The sequence below is a fragment of the Rhinolophus sinicus genome, linkage group LG05 (assembly GCF_036562045.2).
Source record: "Rhinolophus sinicus isolate RSC01 linkage group LG05, ASM3656204v1, whole genome shotgun sequence".
NCBI lineage: Eukaryota > Metazoa > Chordata > Mammalia > Chiroptera > Rhinolophidae > Rhinolophus > Rhinolophus sinicus.
Genome location: NC_133755.1, coordinates 176,507,207 through 176,528,867, shown reverse-complemented (window position 1 = coordinate 176,528,867; position 21,661 = coordinate 176,507,207). Strand labels below are relative to the sequence as shown.

At 46.3% G+C, this 21,661-nt stretch overlaps 2 protein-coding genes across 4 annotated transcripts in view; both read right to left on the bottom strand.

The window, feature by feature from the left end:
- TMEM181 (transmembrane protein 181) overlaps positions 1-3,245 on the bottom strand; it is a 63,309-nt gene extending 60,064 nt beyond the window's left edge. Inside the window, exon 1 of the mRNA XM_074333763.1 lies at positions 2,935-3,245. Coding sequence (XP_074189864.1) covers positions 2,935-3,065 — 131 coding nt within the window. The 5' untranslated portion in view covers positions 3,066-3,245. The remainder of the gene's footprint in view (positions 1-2,934) is intronic.
- Positions 3,246-15,908: 12,663 nt separating this feature from the next.
- TULP4 (TUB like protein 4) overlaps positions 15,909-21,661 on the bottom strand; it is a 203,920-nt gene continuing 198,167 nt past the window's right edge. For all 3 annotated transcript variants that reach the window (XM_074333760.1, XM_074333761.1, XM_074333762.1), the window contains one exon: positions 15,909-20,694. In XM_074333760.1, coding sequence (XP_074189861.1) covers positions 20,578-20,694 — 117 coding nt within the window. In that variant the 3' untranslated portion in view covers positions 15,909-20,577. The remainder of the gene's footprint in view (positions 20,695-21,661) is intronic.

Genomic DNA, 21,661 nt, shown 5'->3' with positions numbered 1-21,661 from the left:
GCTTTTCTGTATCTATGTCTGAAAGCATCTTTAGTGTTATCTTCATAAAGCACTTGAGTCTCACAACATCCTTACTTCATTTTTCTGATGTGGAAACTGATCACCAGTCAAATGTGATGATTTCCCTAAGGCCAGGGAGTTGGCAAAGGGTACAGTTGGGACTGGAACCCAGGATTTCAGATGCCCCGCCTACTGCTTTTCCACCTACACGCTGCTGGTTCCCCCTTCCCTAGCAGGCAGTACAACTGCCATCTCTCATTTTATGAAAAGGACTCTGAGTCCTTTGATCACATAGCTGCCGTTTTTCAGTGATGCCAGAAATACGTAGCTGATATGCAAAGAGCCATGCCAGCTACCGAGAGGCCAATCATTTTTCGAAAACAGAGCGTGACAGCTGTCCCCCCTGTGCCCTGTTATGAGGAAACTGTCAGCTACACGAGGTGAGTCCCCGGTCCTCCAAGGAAAAAATGGGCTGGTGCATAAATCACTAAAGAGGAAACGAAGATGGTGAGAAGAGTAGGAGCAAAGATGATAGTAGCACTTTCGTCTCCCAGCTGGACAGATGCAGGAGCTGTAACTATCAGCTTCCCAACGTCAAAACCCAAAAGTGTTTCACCGAGCTTTGTAAAGGCACAACCCCTGATACAAACACTCACTGGGGCAGTGGGAGACAGTTCAGTGATTAAGACCTGTCCCTACCGTAAAACAGTCTTTGTGATTCAGCCTAACTGCTCTGCGACACACTGTATTATAAAGCATTCTGCCATCTAATTGTTCTCAGGCAGGGGGTTGGAATTCATCGCTGTCCCCTTCCAACCATGGTGGCTTTGTCTTCAGGATCCAACACAACTAATGAAGTCGCTTCTGGAGCAAAGGTTCAAACGCTTGCTGTAGGACAGACAGCCAAACTGCTCCTGCTACTTCAAACCCTTCACTGGCTTCGCACTGGGACTCTAATGCCACCCATCACCCTCACGCTGGCCTTCAAGGCCCTGGAAGACCCAGCCTCATCCATCTCTGACCACTAGACTCCAGACACACTGGTCTTCTGTCTGTTCCCTGAACATACCATGTTTTTATGACCTCGGGGACACTGCATTTGTCATCCCTCTTCTGGAACTTTCCTCCCCAGCTCATTATCTAGTGGGCAACTCATTCTTCAGTTCTTAGTCAATTGTCATCTCAAAGAGCCTTCCCTGACCACCTTCTCTGAAGCAGCAGCCCCGCCACGCTTTATCATGTCACTTGGTTTATTATCTCCCTAGCACTCACAGAAATATGTAACCACTTGTTTATTATCTATCAGCCCCACAACAGCAGGTACCCTGTCTGTCTTGCTCATTGCTGTGTCCTCAACACCTCGGACAATAGCGGAAGCATAGGTAGCTATTAGTGGACTAAATAGGTGAGAGAATAAAGGATGACCCGCTGGGGATGAATGAGGGACGTGGCTTTGTTCTCTCCTCTGCTATCTGCATGAAGACCATTTTGCTATTCACTAGATCTTTTGCCAAAGATATGTTCTCAAGAAAATAAAATACAGAGGAAAAAAATAGAGTGGGGGGAAATTAGTGGGAAAGGAGATTGGAACATATATCGAAAATAAGATTTGAAACTATCTGTGGGTTTTTTCCTCATACTGTCCCCCAGGAGGCTGCATGAGACAGATTTTGAGGCACATTGAAAGGTTACACCATATGATCTTGGAACTACAGTTTTTAGAACACCACTCAGTAATTGTGACCAATATATTGTTCAGTAACAGACTGCTGAGGAGCCCCTGGGAAGCCATGGGCTTTGGGAAAGGTTTGATATAAGCGTGTCACATGTTCTCCTGAGCACGTACCCGTGGCTGCTGGCACAGGGTGTGTACACAACAACGACCACCACCACTTCAGAGATGGCCATGCAATAACTTGCCACTCTGAGGCACAGAATGAGTAACTGTGATTAGAATCCCAACTTTCAGAAACCTTCTGGTTCAAGCTTCCCATTTTACAGATGAGGAAACTCCAAGTGCAGAGTTAGCAGGTAACCTCCTCAGGGGCACAGAGGTACTTGGGAACAAAATCAATCTAGACTCCAGTTCCCAGGCCCTGACAGGGTCTTTTCATTACTTGGCAACACATCAGGCAAATCCAGCCTTAGGCAATGGACATTCTTTCCCATCAGAACAACCAGGCTGGGGAGGAAGGTGCCGGCAGAAAGTGCCTGCGGGTCCCCACAGCTCTCAGCTTGGCTGCAGGAGAGGGAGACAGAGATGAACACAGATAAGCCCAAACCGACAGCTCCTGAAGAGCGTGCAGATGTCTGGCTTCCCACAGCGTCTTCACTGAGGCGCCGTCGGCCCTGAGACCACTTGTCCCTAACCCTCAGCAGCACCCCAGCCTCAGAGATTTCCACCGCGGCCCAGGGGCCCGAGCATCTCAGAGGAGAGGCCAAGTCTTTTGCCCTCATATCCAGGCCGGAGAGGAGTGATGGTCCCCCCAAACCAGTACTCAGCAAGGCCTGGGCGAGACTGCGGGGGCTGGAGGCAGCGGCGAGGGCGGGGGAGAATGACAGGAAGAGAAGGAGGAGCGAAGCAGGGACGAAAGCCCCGTGGGTGCCTTTCTCGGAATATGAGAATCTCGGGTCGGGTTTCTAGGGAATGAAAAACAGCTCCTCACTCCCGCCTCCCGGATCTGTCCTTGACCCCTAGAATGCGGGCTCTGCAGCCAGAACCCCAGGACCAGCCGCTCCCTCCCCAGCCTCCCCGGAGCTCGGCGCCTGCTGGGAGTAAGGGGGCGGCCGAAGGGCGTGACCCCGTTAAGCCCAGGAGCGCAGCCCCGGTCCAGGACCAGGGCTGTGGAGGCGGCCGGGGGCGGCCCCAAGCCCCGGGTCTGCGCCCCGTTTTATGCCGGTTTCCCGCAGCCGCGAGGCCCGCGCCGCGCCTACCTGTAGTAGCGGTCATCTTTGAAAGGCGTGAGGTCCTCCTTCAGCTCCCGGTACGCCTCCTGCAGCCGCTTGCACAGGTGCTTGAGCTCGCTGCAGAGCGGGGGCTCGAAGGCAGGGTACTCGGCGTCCATGCCCGCGCCGCGCCACCGCCACCGCCAGCGCCAGGCGCCGCCGCCCTCCCAGGCGAGCCCCTCGCCCCCTCCTCCCGCTGCCCCGCCCTTTGTATCGCTTCCTTCGCCCCCTCTTCTCTTCCCAGCTCCGGGGAGCCGGGGCTGCCAGCGCTCTGGGCGGGACCGAGGAGGAGGAGCAGGTGACGGGGGAGGTGGGGAGAGGGCGCGGAGGAAGGTGGGGGCCAGCGTGCTCAGGGAGCGCCGTGACGACGCTGGGAGACGGCCGGGGGGGATGGGGATGGGGTCCCGGTCCCGCCGCCCCGCCGAGGGGCCTAAGGAGGGGAGCGTGCCGCGCCCATCAGCCGCCTCCCAGGGAGATGGAGAAGGTACGGGGAGGGGCAAGTCCAGCACACGGTTAACGCCGCCCAGGACAAAAATATAAAGGGCCACTCTCGCTATCGCTTGCATTGGGAAAGGGGAAACTGGAGGTGAAAGGAGAAAGGAAAATGGGGCTTGGGGACGGACCGACAACCCTTTCTCGCTGGGAAGGTCAGTGGCTAGAGTCGGCTCCCGCGTCAGCACCACGGACAGCTCCCGGACCGCTTTTCCGCCCTGTTGGGTTCCACTTGGCCTAATGCAAAAACACGTAAAACCAAGCCCATTATGGCTACGTCATAATACATTTACTTTTTAATAATAAAAGAATGTATCCAAGTGACATGACTCTTCCCACGCACACGGAGTCTGTCTGTGCAAAGGAGTTCTCATCCTCTACTTTCATCTTTCATGGATGACTTATCCAAAGATGGTGTCATCTCCTTTTGCGAATTTTTCCAATAATCAGTGGAGAAACAGTTGTTTCAGGTGATATCAGTGGGTTTCCACTTGAATCCAGGGCAGGTTTCCATGCAAGGCTGATCTTATATGACTTGCAGGAACCTTTTACAAATATACATTTTGGGGGTCCAACTTACACTACTGAATCTAAATTACAGAGTATGGGTCCCAGGAATGTGCATTTTCCAAAGCTCCCCACTTGAGTCTAATGACCACTTATGTTTAGATATTCTCAGATTTCCCTCATTATCTGCTACCTTCACCTATGCTCTCATTTCACACACTTTTCTTTATTCTTTACTTTTATGGTCATATTTCCTCCCTCCCTTTACATTTGAGAACACGTTTTTGTCTGCTAGCCAAGCTCTCCTGCCGGCGGAGCCTTGCAAACATTCCCATAACTTCAGATCATCCTGCTCTTTGCAGTTAGGTTTTAGCCTTAATTCATTAACATGAGCATTTGTATTTAATCATTTAAGGAGGACAAAGAATGGAGCTCGAAACTGGCTATCCCCAAAATACAGTGCAGAGAGGAACACTAACACACGCACATGCAGATTTGTTTTCTGTAATGAGACAGTGAGACCAGCATATGCCATATGTCAGATATTTTACAGAGGGCTCATCAGTAGGAGAAATATTAACCAACCTCAAAGATACCCCAGAACACTTAAAAATCCTCTGGAAAGGCTTCCCTAACTTCTCCAGCCTCGGCTTTTCCTTCCTTTGAACTACAGCAGCCTCTAGAGGGCAATGTAAATCTTCTGGCTCCAGCATCGTGGGCTGCGAACCTACCTTACCTCTTTCACCACAAGGAGATATGCTAGATAAGAATATCACATATACACACATGCACACACATATATAACGACTATGTAAATGTTATGCACAGCTGAGCCATATAGTATACTACAATTATTTTTCCTTTTCTGTATATTTAATGTCCATTATGTTTATGCCATAATAAACATGTTTTAACAAAGGAATGTGTCCAAATTAGATGTCTCTTACCACATGTTCTATAGCCACTAAAAAAAGGGGGAAGGGGTAACTTGTTTCTATCTCTATAACAACTTAGGTTAATTTTAACTTGTTTCTCCTTTTGTTTGAAACTAAGAACAGTATGAAAAATGCCAAACCAAGAATAATTTATTTAAATAGGTGAAATAAATAAGACTCTGAGAGCAATCTTAAACATTACTGGTATGCCCAAGTTTTTCTGAGTTAACCCAAAAAAAGGAAGTACATGGTCTGACAATTAAGTTTGCGAACTTGTTGCAACGATGTTGCTAACCTTTTTTGATATCAGAGGGATTATTCATTATGAATTTGTACCAACTGGACAAACAGTTAACCAAGTTTACTATTTGGAAGTGCTGAAAAGGCTGCATGAAAAAGTTAGACAACCTGAACTTTTCACCAACAATTCATGGCTCTTGCATCACGACAGTGTACCAGCTCACACAGCACTGTCTGTGAGGAGTTTTTAGCCAGTAAACAAATAACTGTATTGGAACACCCTCCCTACTCACCTGATCTGGCCCCAGTGACTTCTTTATTTACCAGAGGATAAAGGAAATATTGAAAGGAAGACATTTAGATGACATTCAGGACATCAAGGGTAATATGACGACAGCTCTGATGGCCATTCCAGAAAAAGAGTTCCAAAATTGCTTTGAAAGGTGGACTAGGCACTTGCATCCGTGCACAGCTTCCCAAGGGGAGTACTTCGAAGGTAAAAGGTGGTGACATTCAGCAATGAGGTGTGTAGCACTTTTTCTAGGATGAGTTCATGAACTTAATTGTTCGACCTTGTACTTAAATGGCTAACTATTGTTGGTATGATATTTGTCAGTTCAAATATCAATTTCCTAGAAGGAGAAAGGGAAATAAAATGAAAATGTGTCAGGCATTTCTTAAGTGAGATGGCCTGTTATTTCCCTTTTTGATTTGGTCTTTGTCAAATTCACCAATTTTTTCCAAGAACTAATTTTGACACCATGGACCTTCTTGAATGTATTTTTTGGTTTTATGTTCATTAAATTCTGTTCTTATCTTTATCTGTTTCCTTCTTTTAAAAAAAGTTTTTCTGTTATTTTCCCAATGTCTGAAGATGTCTACTTTGCTCACTAATTTCCAGTTTTTATTCCTATGTAAAATTAAGCATTTAAGCTATAAATTTATCTCCAAGTACCTGCTTTCATGGCGTTTCACAAGTTTTGATTCATTACCATACAGTTCTTCGACCTGTGGGCTATTTAGAATGCATTTCAAAATTTCAAGTGTTTAAATAGTTTTGTCTTTATATTATTGATTTATACCTTACATGCATTGTTACAAGAACGTTGTCTAAATGATAGATTCTTTGAACTTTGTTGATACTTGCTTTATGGCGTAGAATATGATCAATTTTTATAAATGTTCCACGTGTGTTTCAAAAGATTTTGTATTCTCTCTCTAGTTGTTGGGTGCCAAGTCTTATTTATGTCAATGAAATTAAGTTTTTGACTGTTAGATCTATCTATAATTGAAAGAAATATTGTAAGCTCCCACAACAGTGGTGGATTTTTCAGCCGATTCCTATAGTTACATCAATTTTTTTTAAAAAAATTACTGGGAAATATTGGGAGACAGTGCGTTTCTCCAGGGTCCATCAGCTCCAAGTCGTTGTCCTTCAATCTAGTTGTGAAGGGCGCAGCTCAGCTCCAAGTTCAGTTGCCATTTTCATTCTTTAGTTGCAGGGGGTGCAGCCCACCATCCCATGTGGGAATCGAACTGGCAACCTTGTTGTTGAGAGCTTGCGCTCTAACCAACTGAGCCATCCGGCAGCCTCTAGTTTCATCAATTTTTGCTATGTATATTTTGAGGCTATTTAGAAACATTCATTATGGAAAATTTCCCACATACTCAGAAATAGTGTCTAGTATAATGAATCCTTTCACTCACTCCCCATCCATATATCCATCACCCCTCACCCAGCTTCAGTTACCAACATTTTGCCATTCTTGTTTCATCTAGTCCCTCTACCATTTTTGTTGTTGGGATATTTTTAAGCAAATCCCAGGTAATATTTCACTCCAATACTTTAGTATGTTTCTTAATACATAAGGACTTAAGACATATAAACAAAACATATTGAGGCCACTGTGGTAGGTTCCTACAAGTGAATAATTGCTTGATGTCAGATTCTCCTTTGGGAAATTTACCCCCTCTCCAGTTTAATCTTTACTGGCAGAAAAGAGTCAAGGTGTGTGAAGCAGCTGCTATGATCTCCTGTATCCACTAGGTGCTCAGTAGGTGTTTGTGATAACTACTTGCCCCACTGGAATCTTTAGGAATCCTTGGGAAGTCAAGCTTGCTCAACAGCTAGAAACCCTGCAGGTACAATACTTTGGCAAGACCCCAAAGTCTTGAGATTATCCTTGTTCTTTTCCTGCTATGCTGAGCACTTGGCAGACGCTAAGCAGGGCCCTTGGCAGTTTTGGGGAAAGCGAGTAATAGGGTGAAAGTGTCGATGCCAAAGACTAGCTTTAGTCAAATCCATACCACACATTATAATTCACGCTGGAATTCGGCTGAATGAGACATTGCTCATGATGAGTGGTCTCAGGTGGGTCTTAGATAAACCCTATTAGAGATTTTGTACACACCGAGACCTACCACGTCCCAGGCACTGGGGACTCTCGGAAAGTCCACAGTGTCAACAGGACATGACTGCTACATGTTCATCCTAATGTGTGTGTGAGAACAACGGGGACATGTGCTCTGAAGGGAGGTAACAAAAACTTGACCCAGACTGGGGCCAGGGAACGCTTTGCTGAGGACGTGGTCTTGAAGGAGCTCTGAGGGCTGAGTTGAGTGAAGCAGGGCGGGCAGCGAGATGAGTTTGTGCAAGAGCCCGTGTGGTGAGAAGCTTGCGGAGAGGGACTGGCTTCTGGAGCACAGAGCCGTGGGCCGAGTGTTGACAGTGGAGGCCTTGGGAGCAGGCAAGGGCAGGGAAGGGCTTTGGTCTTTATCCTAATGATTGCGAGGGTGAGGATGGGGAGCACGGCTCTGAGCACCTCACAGAAGCCAACTCCCGCAATCCTCCATCTCCCCTATTCGATGGGCACCATTACCCTCCTTCTGCAGGTAGGGAAGCGGATACGGAGATGAGACAGTCTTGCTCCAAGTCACCCAGCCCGTGAGCGCCCCACCCATGCCTCTCACCGCCGTGCCTGCCATTAAAGGGTTTTAAGCCACGGAATGATCGAAAAACAGGGTTGTACATTAAAAAAAAAAAAAAAATCAGTCAGGCTGCTGAGTGGGAAGTGGAAGAGGGAGCAGGAGGACCAGGTAGGAGGCTCCTGGAGTCTAGATGAGAGATGAGGGGCCAAGGCAGTAGAGGCGAGAGTGGTGGGGGGCTCGAGAGCTCTGGGGGAAGGGGACTTGACGGGACTGGGTGGGGAATTGCTATGGAAAAAGGACCGGGAGCCGTCAAGGTGGCTCCTCATCATCTGGCACAACTGCGAGCCCTTCCACTGGGCTCCGGCACAGTCGGCATTCAGTGGAGAGGACGAGTTGACCTGGGAAAGATGCAGCAGAGTCTAGTAGACAGAGAACTAGCTGGGGCCGCACGCTCCGTGAGGTGGGGCTGTCTATGTGATGCACCACGTGACTCCCTGTCTCAGCGGCATCTTGTGATGGGCATTAGAAGGTGCTCCATACAGATTTATGCCAAACTAATGGCAGAACAACAATCTGTATCCTGAACTCACGAGCGGAATGACGTTGGGGGAAGCACTTAGCGTGCCTAGGTGAAGCAACCCCTCCCCTGCCGTGCAGCCTGAGCAGGGGCTGGTTCAGCATTCTGCAAAACAACCCACACAGCCAGCGGTGTGCTGAAGTCAGCTCGCACTTGCTCGTGACAGCCAATGGTTACATTTTCAGGGCTATTGAGAGCTGATTGTTAAACACAGTCATTATTAAACATTAAACTGCTACTTACTGTGCCTCTATCTCCAACTCCTCATTCAGTCAGTGACATTATGTCGGTTGCTTGAAATCGGCACTGGTGGGAATATTCACACCATGGAAATGAGCAAAAGCCACAAATCCAGGGTTGACTTTGACTTAGCTTTGTTTCTTCTCTCAAGTCTAGGCTCCAGGCTTAAGACAGTGATGGAGGCGATGTTAATAATGAGGCTTAAATTACCAAGTGTGTCGCGGCCGTAGCTGTGACAGCATGAAGAGCACCAAAAATGGAGGAATTTTTTCCCCAGTATTTGAAAACTGTTATCCAATTCAGCAAAGAAATCACCATGTCATTAATGCACACGTAAAGTTCTGACGTTGCACTGAACATACATCTTTGTTGTTTCACTTTTGTCTTGCTCATAAATGTAAATGAAAATGTCAACCAACATTCATGTTGGAGCTACACCCATTGTCACTTGGAACCACTGGTTGGCCACTGACACGCGTTTGGCAAAAATCAACAAAAACATTCTGTGAGAATCAGTCGGCTACACAGAATTATAATGAAGAGTGTTGTATATTTTATTACTTCTCACTGTGTGCTACAATTTTTTATGTCATTACAATTTATAATGCTTATGTGTGCAGTTACACATTCAGGGTTTTGTTCGTTCCTGGAGAGCTGGCTGTTAGATGTTTCCCAGCATGCCGCTGCATTCAACCCTTAGCTGGAAGTGCTGTTCTCATACAGAGGGTGGCATGACGGGGCCAGTGCCCAGACGACAGAGGACTGCGCAGCGGAGATGGAGACAGTTTACGGGCAGTGAGGGCATGGACAGGCTGAGTGACGCACACAGGAGGACAGAGGAGCCAAGTTCTGATGACGCTGCCATTCACACTGTATTCTCAGCAACCCTTCTACTGAAAGGCTTGCGGGTACAGTGACCGATGGGAAGAGAATGAGATGCTCCATGAATTTCTGACATGTTGGCTTTAACACTCACGCGCTGCTAAGCGCCCTCAAAGCCGCTATGCCACCACCACCCTCCCTCCGTGGGATTCGGCATCCATTTTCCTCCCCAGGATGGTATTACTATTGAGAGTTGGGAGAATTATTTAAACACTTTGAAAGCAAAGACACCTGCTAACAAACAGCACAGCCCTGTCAGGTGAGCTGGATTTCCCTGAACTAATCTGTCAGTAAAGAGAACCACTGTTCAGCTCTGCCGCAGAAAATTCCAAGTGTCCAGGAACTCACCATGAGCCCCCAGGGACTGTTTTATGTTCCTTGGGGGCGAATGAAGGCAATAAAATAAAAATGAGCTTTGTGGTAAAATGCTACAGTAACTGGAATGTGAGCTGCAGAGTATTTCCTAATTATCTTCTTCACATTACTTTGAGGGGCTCCTCAAGTGTTTCTTCCCCTTACGGATGTTTCTGAATGTGCACAGGGTACATCCCCTCTGCCCTTCCCACTTCTGCAAGGTCAAAGCAGGAACTGTGGCAAGATGCACGTGGCCCGGACAGCATTTGTTTCTTCTTATGTATTTAAAAGTATACTTGTGCAATTGTAAGATATTCTTCCTAATGTCAATTAACTTATTGTTCATTGGGGGTAGGTTGATTTCATTCTTAAAATTCAGAGAAATTGGAAATTTGCTTATTTACACTGAGACACTGAATATGTAAATGAACATGGCCAGACCATATATATAAACACTGACGTACAGTCGACTGTAACCAGCCCAGGAAGCCAGCCTAAGTCAGATGGGGAGGAAGTCAGACTGCTCTCTTCAGCCACATTCCAGGGAGCCAAACAATACCCGCTGGAACAATTAGCTCCAAATGGCCAGGACTTGATTAATACTGACAGCATCCCTAATTTCTGTCCCTGATTCCGACTCAGGACCATTCAGAGAAAGTAATACATGCACCCCTAACCTATCACATGACACCCCACCTCCAGTCAGCTACCTCCAGCTTCCCCAAGCCAACGACCTCCACCCATCAGGTCACCCCTGGAGCCGCCCCTTTCTTCACTGAGGAGCTCTCTCCTCCTCTGCCCACCTTTGCATTTCTTCATCATGCACACACAGTAGCACATTGAAGTTTCTGGAAAATCCTACAGCAACAGAAGCTTGTTTTACTTCAGTGTGCTGTGGAATATGCCTTGGGAAATACTGAGTGCAATCTCCTCATTTTTCAGTTGAGCAAAATGAAGCCGAGTGGAGTGGCCTAGCAAGGTTCTACAGTTGGGGTGACAGGTCCAGGATAAGCTTCCCGAGCTCCTGGCTTCAGAGCACTGCTCTTCTAATAGCCCGTGTTGTCTCTCCATGAGCCCCTGGCTAGTGACTTATCCCATCAGGTGTTCCCATTGATCTAGAATCCTTTTCACATGGTTAATGTGTATTGTGACTCCTCAAAGGAGAGCACCTGGGACCCAGCCTTTCCCAAGAGCTTCCCATTCAAGTCTGGTCTGTTACAATTCTGTCCTCCAACGGCACATGCAGGCAGATGAAGTGTTATGTTTGCTCTGGAGATACACTTTACAAGTTTTTAATAAAATCTAAACTGTTGCCAAGAAACATGCCTGGATATGAATGCCCAAATCCTGCTGACCTCCCCGTCCCTTACCTGGAACCTTGCGATTCCAAAGATGCACAGCACGAGCGCCTCCCAGTGGACACGATCTGGCACCTGCCCGGACCAGGTCTGAGCAGGGACTGACACTCAGGGGTCCTGCCCCTGCGAGCACAGTCCTGCTCTGCGAGAAGAGGGAAATGAACCTGGCACACTTCACAGCACCGGGCGGGCGGCCTAAAGGAGACTGTGCGGGGAGCTCTAGCTGGGGCCCCCCTCTCTTCCACCTCGTGCAGCTCTGCCCTGCCCATGTGGGAGGTCTGAAGGTCAACTCTTTCCTTCCCTCAGGAGGGTGGCGGATGGTGGGTGTGGAAAATTCTGGGGGTGCTGTCCTTTCTAGTTCTTCTTAGTCCAGAGCCCTTTACGGCCCCTGTCGGTGACCCCTCTCCCCCTGGTCCAGGCAGGTCTGCTGCTGGCAGTGCAGGCTCTCGGATGAAACGTCAACTGTCGCGGTGAGTGGCCTCTCTTCTCTGAGTTTCGACTGAGTTTCTTTTCACTTCCGAGATGTCCAGGTCGTCTGACTTTGGAGCATCATATCCCTCAGGGGAAGCTGTCTGCCTGCGAGGAGGAAGGAGGCGGAGAGCACGTGTCCAGGCCGGCTGCGTGGCCTGACCCTGGGCGCTGGCTGGGGACTCATTTCCCTGGACGGGCATTTTTACAGCGAGGTGCTGGCTTCCACTCCCTGGGGACCGGTGCTCATTTTCATTTATGAAGCTTCACAGGAGCCCCTTTGTTTTGGAGCTGTGGTTTGGTGGCTCTGAGACGTGCTCCTGGCTCTTTCAACACTGCCTGGCTTTGAACAAAGCCACTCAGGACCTTCTACCTCAAATTTCCCCACCTCTAATGTGGGGCCAAACCTTCCCACAAAGGGTTTGTGAAGAGGGACTTAGTACGTCAGGAGAGTATACTTTCCACCGGGGTTGTCGAACTTGCCGTTGCTATGGGGTTGGGTTGTTGGGGTCAGTTTTACCTTTGCTTTTGTGTTTTTTTGGGTACTACACATAAGCCATACATTCTTGTGCCGCACCATTTAGACTTTAGCTAATAAATTATTTCTAGCTGTGTCTCTATAGAGTACTGAGGGAAAAAGGGGACCAGGCTCCCTATAAAAGTCTCTTGGCTGGTTTTCAGGTCCAAGGTCACCAGTCCTTCATTCCACATGGATAAATCACATTTTTCAGGCACCATCTTGAGAGACCACCATAACGACATTAAGAAAGGAGAGGCTGGCTTAGTGGACCTGAGCCCTGTTCTGCTGTCGCAGCCCGTGGAGGGCAGGGCTGCAGCAGTGACATCCGGGAACGAGAAGATTCACCTCCAGTGCTCGGGTGCCTGCGAACAGGATCTACACCGGGAACCCAGCGGGTCTTTGGAACGTGACCTTCTCACGTGGCTGGTGTGGTCTCGGGGTGCCACTCTTTGTGGGAGCTGTTTGTGGAGAAACTTGGTGGATCCCCTTAAAAGTCTGTCACACCCACTCTCTCTAGGCCCCCCAGGAGTTCAGCACCTGCCGAGAGGTGTGGGTGCCGGAAAAGAGAATGTTTATGAGCTCATCCCATGGGAGGGAGTCCCTGGAAGGAAGTGGGAGACCTACTGGGGTGCGGCCGATGGCAGCAGAAGGCTGGCCTACGATGGGGCAGAGATGCAGGGATTTCAGTCCATCCAATGCTCGGCAGCTTTTAGAGCGTGTTCCTTTCCCAACTCTCCTGGGATCCAGGCCGTCAAATGAACCACTTGGTGCCTCAGCTGGGGGGGTCATTCTAACGGAATGAATGGAGACAGTCTCTTCCTGGCAGAGGAATCTTTTCTCCGAGGATTTAAAACAATTCAGTACCGGTGAGAAATCGTAATCCTAGGATTTAAAAGCCTCCTGCAGTCAGTCCAGGGACTTGAGGAAGCGACGAGCAGGACTTGAGGACCCTGTGGGGCTCAAGCGCAGGAAGAAATGAATGATTATATTGGAGGACACTCCTTCTGGCAGCAGAGCCTTACATGTTTGTGTCTCAAGTACTGTGGTGTCTGGGCTGCTCGCCTTTACCAGGGAACGTGTAGCCGTGGAGAAGCCCAGGTTTCCGTGATACCAGCTGGGTAAGAAGAGGGATTCAAGGATCAAGGGTTTTCTCCTTCTGGTGGCAAGGATTGCACCCACTACCAGGTGAAAGGGCAAGGTAGTGATAGGTGGTTCAGATAAGATCCTCCTGGGGGAGCGGGCGGGCAGGAAACACCGAAAATTCATGGGAAAGGAGAAACCACAAGCCATTTGAATGAGCAGGAGGCCAAACCAAAAGGAGACATGGTGACTCTTGGTTCCCTGCATGCAATGGGGAACGGGGTCAGGACCGCCTCCTCCCCCCTCACATTTTGGAGAACAGTGGAAACGGTAAGCACAAGGTTGTCCCCAATCCTAATGGGTGAAGATGGTGGGAAATGGCTGGCATGATTGAGAAGGCAACTTGAGTAGAAGTCTAAGAAACTGCCAGGCAGCTAGCCTTTATCATCCAAGTGCCTCTCCCCCACCCCCCGCCGCCCCTTATTCTTGGGGCGTTATCTACAGTTGTGCATGCAGGGAAAACGGGCTCAAACGTGCCCGGAATAGAGAGAGTGAGGGCAGGAACCCCAGAAAAAGGAAAGCAGACGAGATGAAGTAGAACTATTTTTCATACCTGACACCCAGTTTCCTGCTTCTTCGCTATTATTTGAAGTTATCAATCGAACGTGACTTGAAGCGCATTTAGGAAACGAGCCCGCTGTTCACATGGATGGCTTCCTGCTCTTCAGTGCATCGAGCAACTCTTTCTAAGAAGCACAGCAATAAATCTGCACAGGCCTGCTTCTTTCTGACCCGGGGAGTAATACAGCCTGGGAGCCGCATGTTCACTCTCAGGACAACTCAAGCGTGAGCAGTCTCAGCTGCAGGGAGATGAGCTCACCTGCTGCCAGGTGAGGGCAGCCCACCTCTAACGCTGCCTTTCTCAGGAGACGACTAAGTGTAAGTAGCTCACAGCTCATTACAGGCAAATCATTATGAAACACCAGAGAGAGAAGCTGGGAATAAACTAGGTCTATTCATTAACGTGAACCCAAAATCTTGGATTCTATTTCAGATCAGTTTTGTCTATGGAATCAGAAATCACTTCAACCTCTCAATGCTTCAGTTTTCTTCTGAAAGGAAAAGAAGGCAGAAGGTATCCACTTCCTAACGGAGTTGGAGGTTTAGCTGGCAACTCTTGGGACATCATAATGCAGTCTCCATGAGGCAGTCCTTTCTCTTCCACAACGACTTTCTCAGAGTTAAATTGATGCCCTATTCTCTTAACACTCCCAGGAAAAGAATACTAGAATAAAAATAGCATGCATCCTTTTCAAAATAAATTTGTAGAATGCAAGGGATTTGCTAAGTTTTCTTACCAGGGCCTTAAAAATAAATTTCTTCTGGAGACACCAACTCACACTGAATGGCCCCAAAGGTGGCCATGGGGCTGGAGGTGGGGGTGGGGGTGGGGGGTGGCAATTCCAGACATGGGTCTGTAGCACAGACCCAGCCTGGCTGTTAGGGTTTTGGTCCCTTGTTGTTTTTTCTTGGAGGCGGGAAAGACCAGGAGTCCTTGCTACCTGGTTGACGTGATAAAGATACAGTGCATATTAACTTGAAGTTCACAAACTTTCATAATAAAATGAGGTATGTTTTGATTCTCATACAAAATTCAGTTCAGTTAGCCTACTATTTAAAGCACAGATATATAGTCCTACGATTATTTTGAAACTTAACACGATTCGAATTTGTTAGAGTTGACAGTGGGTTTTGGTTCTGTCTCCAAAAGTCTGAGTGATCATGTCTATTTTTATCTGTGAAAAAAACCTCAAAGGGGTAGTTCTGTAAATGTCCATGGGAACTACAGTGTTTACAGAAGAGCCTCCCATGACCCCCCAAGTCCCTGTCCCCCTGCTATGGGCACAGTGACAGGCGCACTGAGACTCACCAGTAATAACAACAATTAACAGTTATATTAGCACTTAGAGTGGAATTGCTCAAAACCTGGTGTTAGTGTTTCCGACAAAGTAACAGAAGTGTCAATGCAGTTAACACCTGATCTTGTAGGTGCCGTGACCCGTGCATCCTGACTTGGGTCCTCTTTCAAAAAAAGAAAAGAAGATTGTAATAGTAGATTTCAGGCATTGTGGGAGGGAAGGACCAAGGGGAGGGGAAGAGAAAACAAACACAAACTCAAACCAGCTCATCAAGAAGACAGCCCCACCTCTGCCTCGGACCTCTCAGAAGGAGCAATGACAGTAAGGACCCCGGGGTGTCAAGTACCCGTGGGCAGTAACCCAGGGATCAGAGAAGCACTTGGAGAGGGGGTCATGCCCACGGTGAGAGGTGATTTCTTAAAGGACACAAGACACGTCTGACTTCCGCACATAACCAATGGATTTTCTTTTTTTTTTGATCTGCAAAATTTTATTAAGCAATAACTGGACAACTCTTACAACTTCAAATCATCAAGGAAAAAAAAAGATTAATCCACCTCAATAATAAAGACTGAAAGTAATTTGGACAAACCACACCATTTTGAATGCAAACCGTGAATGCCTTCTAGAACATCTCCCTCACAATCTAATACACAAAATACATTAAGAAGAGAGGCAAAACAGGGTGAGCTCATTAGAATGCAATCGGGAATCTCAACAGCTCTCGCTTGGAAAGTGAAACAAAGCAGGATGCTGAATTGAAAACAAACCAACCAACCCACGTCAGAGAACTGCAGCACACAGGGCAATGCATCACTCCCAACGTCTGGGCAGGAACATGCTGGCGGTCTGGTTTGGTCTGGGACCTGTGCACTTACAGTTTAAAAGGAAAAAAGGAGAAAGAAAATGCCAGTAGTAATAAACTCAGAAATTATGTCCAAATTTACAGTACCAAAATAATGCATTTATAAACAAATGCAAAAACAATAACCCTTTGGTAAATAATACAGTCAGTGCCTTTTTCAGTCAAACGCATAACCCATGCTTTTCTACAATATGAAAAAAAATTTATCTACAATAAACGAGATCTTAGAATCCTACCCTTCCCCTTTAAAAGAACTTGTAAACAGAAAATATAGGTACAAGTAAAGTTACAAGAAAATTGCACAAAGCCAAAGAAATGAAAACAAAATAAGCCACAACCCTTCAGAGTTTTATCAGCCGGAGATAAGGAAACACATAAATGGTGAAGAGCTCCGAGTTATGTGCTGTCACAAAATCCCAGGAACTCAAACAACATTTTTGACACACTTTTGTCTCAACTAACTTTGTTCACAATCATTGACTTGGCCAAGTGACAGATGGGCCACACAGCGACACATGGGCTCCTTTCCCAGAATCCTTCTGAACGTGAAGCCAGCATGGCAGTGCGGAGCACGCTCAGTCCTCGAGGGCCCGGGCATACACTCCTTTGTTCTTTTCAACCCACTCTCTGGTCTTTGGGGCAAGCGATGACTTATCCTAGGGCTGTTCTCAAGGGCAGCCCCTGAGCAGGGAGTACCCGGGGGCGGCTCCTGGTCTTACCTGGAATTGGTGTTGTGTAATTTTATGAGAACAAGCACAATTCCAGATGCATTTGTTTCTGGAGGTGAATCTTCTAGAGATAGTATTTGAAATGCCCTGATTTACATTCAGTAGGTATCTCATTAACACAGGAAAAGAAACATTTCTCTACAAAAAGGCAATGTTGTAAAACATACCTTCCAAGTTTGTGAAGTGGAATGATGAAACTGTCACATTTTGAGCCCTCAGGCTCTTAGATCTGGACGGGAGTTTAGAAGATTGTCCAGGTCATTCCTTTCATGTTACAGAGGAACAGATGGAGGCCCAACTCTGTGGCAGAGCAGGTTGGCTCCTGGATCTCCTGACTTTCTGCTAAGATTACAGGAGGAACGGACATGGGTTTGCAAGTCCCCGTGGGACACCTGGCAGGGGAGCAATGAATGGCCGCGCATGAAAACTACTAACTAACCCGAAGACCTTGACTTCCACTGCCAGGGGAGTTTTGACATTTTCTGCTTCCTTGGTGCCAGTTTTGTCAGGATATACATTCAATGGGTATATGGTACACAAATCTGTGTCTTTGGTTTGATGAGGTTAAAGTTAAAACAAACGTAAAATTGGTTTTTATGTTTGTTAATATACTGTTTCCCTCAAAAAGGTATGGATTCTTTATGCAGTTGACTACTTACTGGGCTAATGTTTTAAATTTAGAGATTCACTAAAGTACCTTAATATTCATAAATTGCTATTCATAAACTGAAGTATGTATAATTCTGCTGGTTGAAGTACTGAATTTAGTAGTATTTAACAAATCGAGCTAACCGAATGAAAATAACTTTTACAACAAGTAAAAGCACCCCCATTAACTTAAGAGACCCTGCGGCACAACTGTGCAGACATCCGTGTAAGCGGGTTAGGACCAGAAACAGCTGCTCACTCCGAGGCTCACTCACATGTGTGCAAAACACCCATCACCGACAGTCACCTTTGTCTCCACATGGGGAAAATCCCTTTTGGGGAATGAGCTCAGAATTCAGGAAGTTTAGTTAATTATTTGCTACAAATACTCACTTTCTCTTCACACATGTATTTGTAGTTTTTATTACCAGGATTTCCCCCATGTTTACTCTTATTAAGAAAAGTTTGAAAATGTACCCTTTCATGGTATTTATATCTCAAAAACCAATCAGAACTTTAAAAACTGAAACTTACTATTCATAATTCCTGCCTTTGCTACTCTCATTTTAAGTTTCCTCTTACTTCATATCACCTTCTATTTTTAATTAAAAATAAAATTTTCAAAAGAAGGGGAAATGTTTTAGGATATATTATCTCAAAGAGATCTTCTCCTGTGTATATAATCAACACCAGAAAATGCAAAACAATTTACTTTTAAAGGATTAATAGAAATGTTTTCCCCGATTAGAAAAAGTTACAAACTGTCCAGCAAAAAACCCTTCTATCAGATCCTCTTTATTTCTTGCAGCAAAACATACTGCTGCGAAGTAAGTCGTTACAAACGTACTATTTTTCTAAATAAATAAAATGGGCACAACTCACCAGTACACGGCAACAAAGTAACTCCTAAGGACACTATTAAAGCAACATAAATTATTATCTCTTGGACAATAAAACAGGGAATTGCATTTAAATTATTTTAGAAATAGGCTATAACCATATTGCACAACTAATAATAAGCACTGAAACATCGTATCAAACTACAGAAACTCACATAAAAGAATTATATAATTCTGAATACATTACTAAATTCTTTCTGGAAGAATTTACCCATCGAAGAATCAGGTCCAATATTTTAAAATATAAGATGGGAAATTCTGGTATTAGCTGAGAGATGGCCTTTACCATATTAAAAAACCTCATCTGTGTTTCTCTGGGGGCTAGAGAGAACGGTGGTGGATGGATGTCATTCTGCTCTGGGAAAGGAATGAGCCGCTTTCTTTTGCAATTTTTAAACCTAAACAGGGAACTAAAAAAAAAAAAAAAATTTTTTTTTTTTTTTTTTTTTTGAAAATACTTCTCTGTAGTATCTTCCACTTCTGTTTTCAAACAAAATCCAAATGGAGGACCCCGAGCCAGCAGACAGTTCCTGTGCTCGTGCCCTAAACAACATCACAGACATGAGCGGCTGAAAACCAGGAACTGGGTCTTGTCATCAGGGTGTCCCCCGAGAAGGGGATGGGGGGAGAAAAGATCATCTCAGTGGATTTTCTGCAATTAACAAAGAACAATAAACCAACTACCTTAAATACTCTAATTTTAACTATGTTCTCTCAGTGGTTTATCTCCTCTGTAAACAGTCTGTACAGTTAATAAGCAACTTTTTTCCTAGACAAGACTGTGGAACTTCTGTGAGAGAGTTGACTAAAACTCTCTCTCTTAATACCCTGGCAAATGCTTAAAAATTTTCGGTTACGTTTCTAATCAGTTGAAAAACATTTCTAGTCCATTGAATTTTAATGTAGCTCAGAAGAGGAAACGAGTGCTTTCAAATCAGTATCACCAGCATTTTTAGAAAGTGTAGAACAGTGTTGTCTAATGGGAAAGATACTGTCTACTGTCACATTTTCCAGATAAATAGGCTATTTATCAACAATAAAAGGAGAGAGGGAATAAATGTTACTTCTCAGCGAGTGGGAACCCAGTGACTCACCCAGGCGCTAGCTGAGAAAACTGCGGCCCCCACCGCAGGCTCGGGTCTTTCCACTTTTGTCTCTTACCTTCTCCTCGAGTCAATCATACTGAACCTATGGAATTGTGACAGATTATAAAACTAGTGGGGACTTCAATGTAAACATCCTCCCGAGAGGAGCGTAGCCCTTGTACTATTTCAAGTCCCTCTACGTAAATCACCCACGCGCACGTGTGCAGGAGTGCCTTCTTCGCCCGTTATCCCTCCCCCTACGTATCAGGAGCAAATCATATTCAAACCTGGTAATAGCACCCCCATAAGAGCCTGTTGTATTAGTCACACTGCGCATGTGCCAAAATACCCTTCACTCATCAAGTCACTTTTGAAGGAGTAACAGAATATGTGTGAAGTAAATGTTGTCCCCCCAAGAGAAACTGTACCTTCAGGATTTTTGGTTGTGTTTTTTACAAAAAGTTTCTTGTTTGTACACTAGTGGTGATGTTGTGGAGAATGAAAATATTGCATACTCCTTCTGTCTAAAAGAAGAGCAGCTAGAAGGCAGTGCCTCTTCCTTCTCAGGGGCCCCCTGTCTGCAGCTGACCCAGTACAACCTTACAAGCAATTACGCTTCCTAAAAAACTTTGGGTGCCTGGCACCTTTGCTTCCAAATACCACTCTCCTATATTTTTTGTTGTTGTTTAAAAGGAAGAAGAAAAGAAAGACAGTCAAGATAATAAAAGCCCCAACAAACGACAACGGTGAAGGTCAGTGTCCTCTCCTGGGCCTGACAGACTGTTCCAGTTTGCTCGTCTTCTGGTCCCCCAGGCACCGGGCCCAGGCGAGCTGCTGCAGCATCTGTGATCACACCCCTCTGAAAAGGCTCCTCGGCCTCTCTTTCTCTTCCCTACACCAGTCTCGTCACTTGAGGCGCTGTGTCACGTTGGCCAGGGCGACTGCAAAGGCCTGCACAGCGGAGAAGGGGTACTGGAAGTCCAGAATGTACGCGCTGCCGTCGATCCTCCCAAACTGCATCACCTGGGAGGCAGTGAGGCAAAGACATTACAGGAAAACCAGGTGGGACAGGGCAACCAGGTGTGCGCGGCTCCTGCTGGAAGCTGACAGCATGGTCTATGAGATAGTTTTCCAACAAAAGTGACTCTGATAGCTTCTAGATCTAACTACGAGTTTGTCAGAAATAAAGGGACAGAGGAACATGTGAAGCAACGCAGTGGGGACACAATGAGCTCAACTCAGAGTGTGGGAAGCTCCACAGGTCAAATGAAGTGGTTTTCTAACCAAGGAAACAGACAGGAGAAAGAAAAAGTAAAAGAAGAATCTACAGGCTGAGAAAAGGCTTAAGAGAAATATCAGTTGTAATTGTCAAACATCACTGCTCAGAGAGGGACAGAACGTAGCACATCTTCCCATCATGCTCACCTCCCTCGCCTGCTTTCCTTTGTCATCTCAGTACGTACAGTGACATTATATTACATATATTTGTTTATGGCCTTTCTTCATTTTTGTAAACTCCATGAGGACAGGGCCTGTTTACCTCATTGCTCCAATTTCTGCAGTTAGAGCAGAGGGCAAGCCCTCTGTAAAGGGCCAATGACAAATGTTTTAGGCTTTGTACGTCCCAAGGTCTTTGTCACCACCACTTAACTAAGCTGTAGGGCGAAAGCACACGGACAATACTGACGTGATGGGCATGGCTACGTGCCAATAAAACTTTACAAAAAAGAGGCAGCAGTCCAGACTGGCCCGTGGGCCAGTTTGCTGATTCCTGGCTCAGAGGAATGCCAGGCATATCGCAAGTGCGCCATAAATATTTGTTGGGTGAATTAATGAAAATGCGATGTAAGCAGGAGAGGTGAAGGGAATTCCCAGGATGATGGAGAACGGTAGTCCCAGAAAACAGCTACATAGCACGGCTAGAGCCACCGTCCCATATTGGAGCAGAAAGAACTGACAAATTACCTAATGTGTTTAACTGTACTGAGAG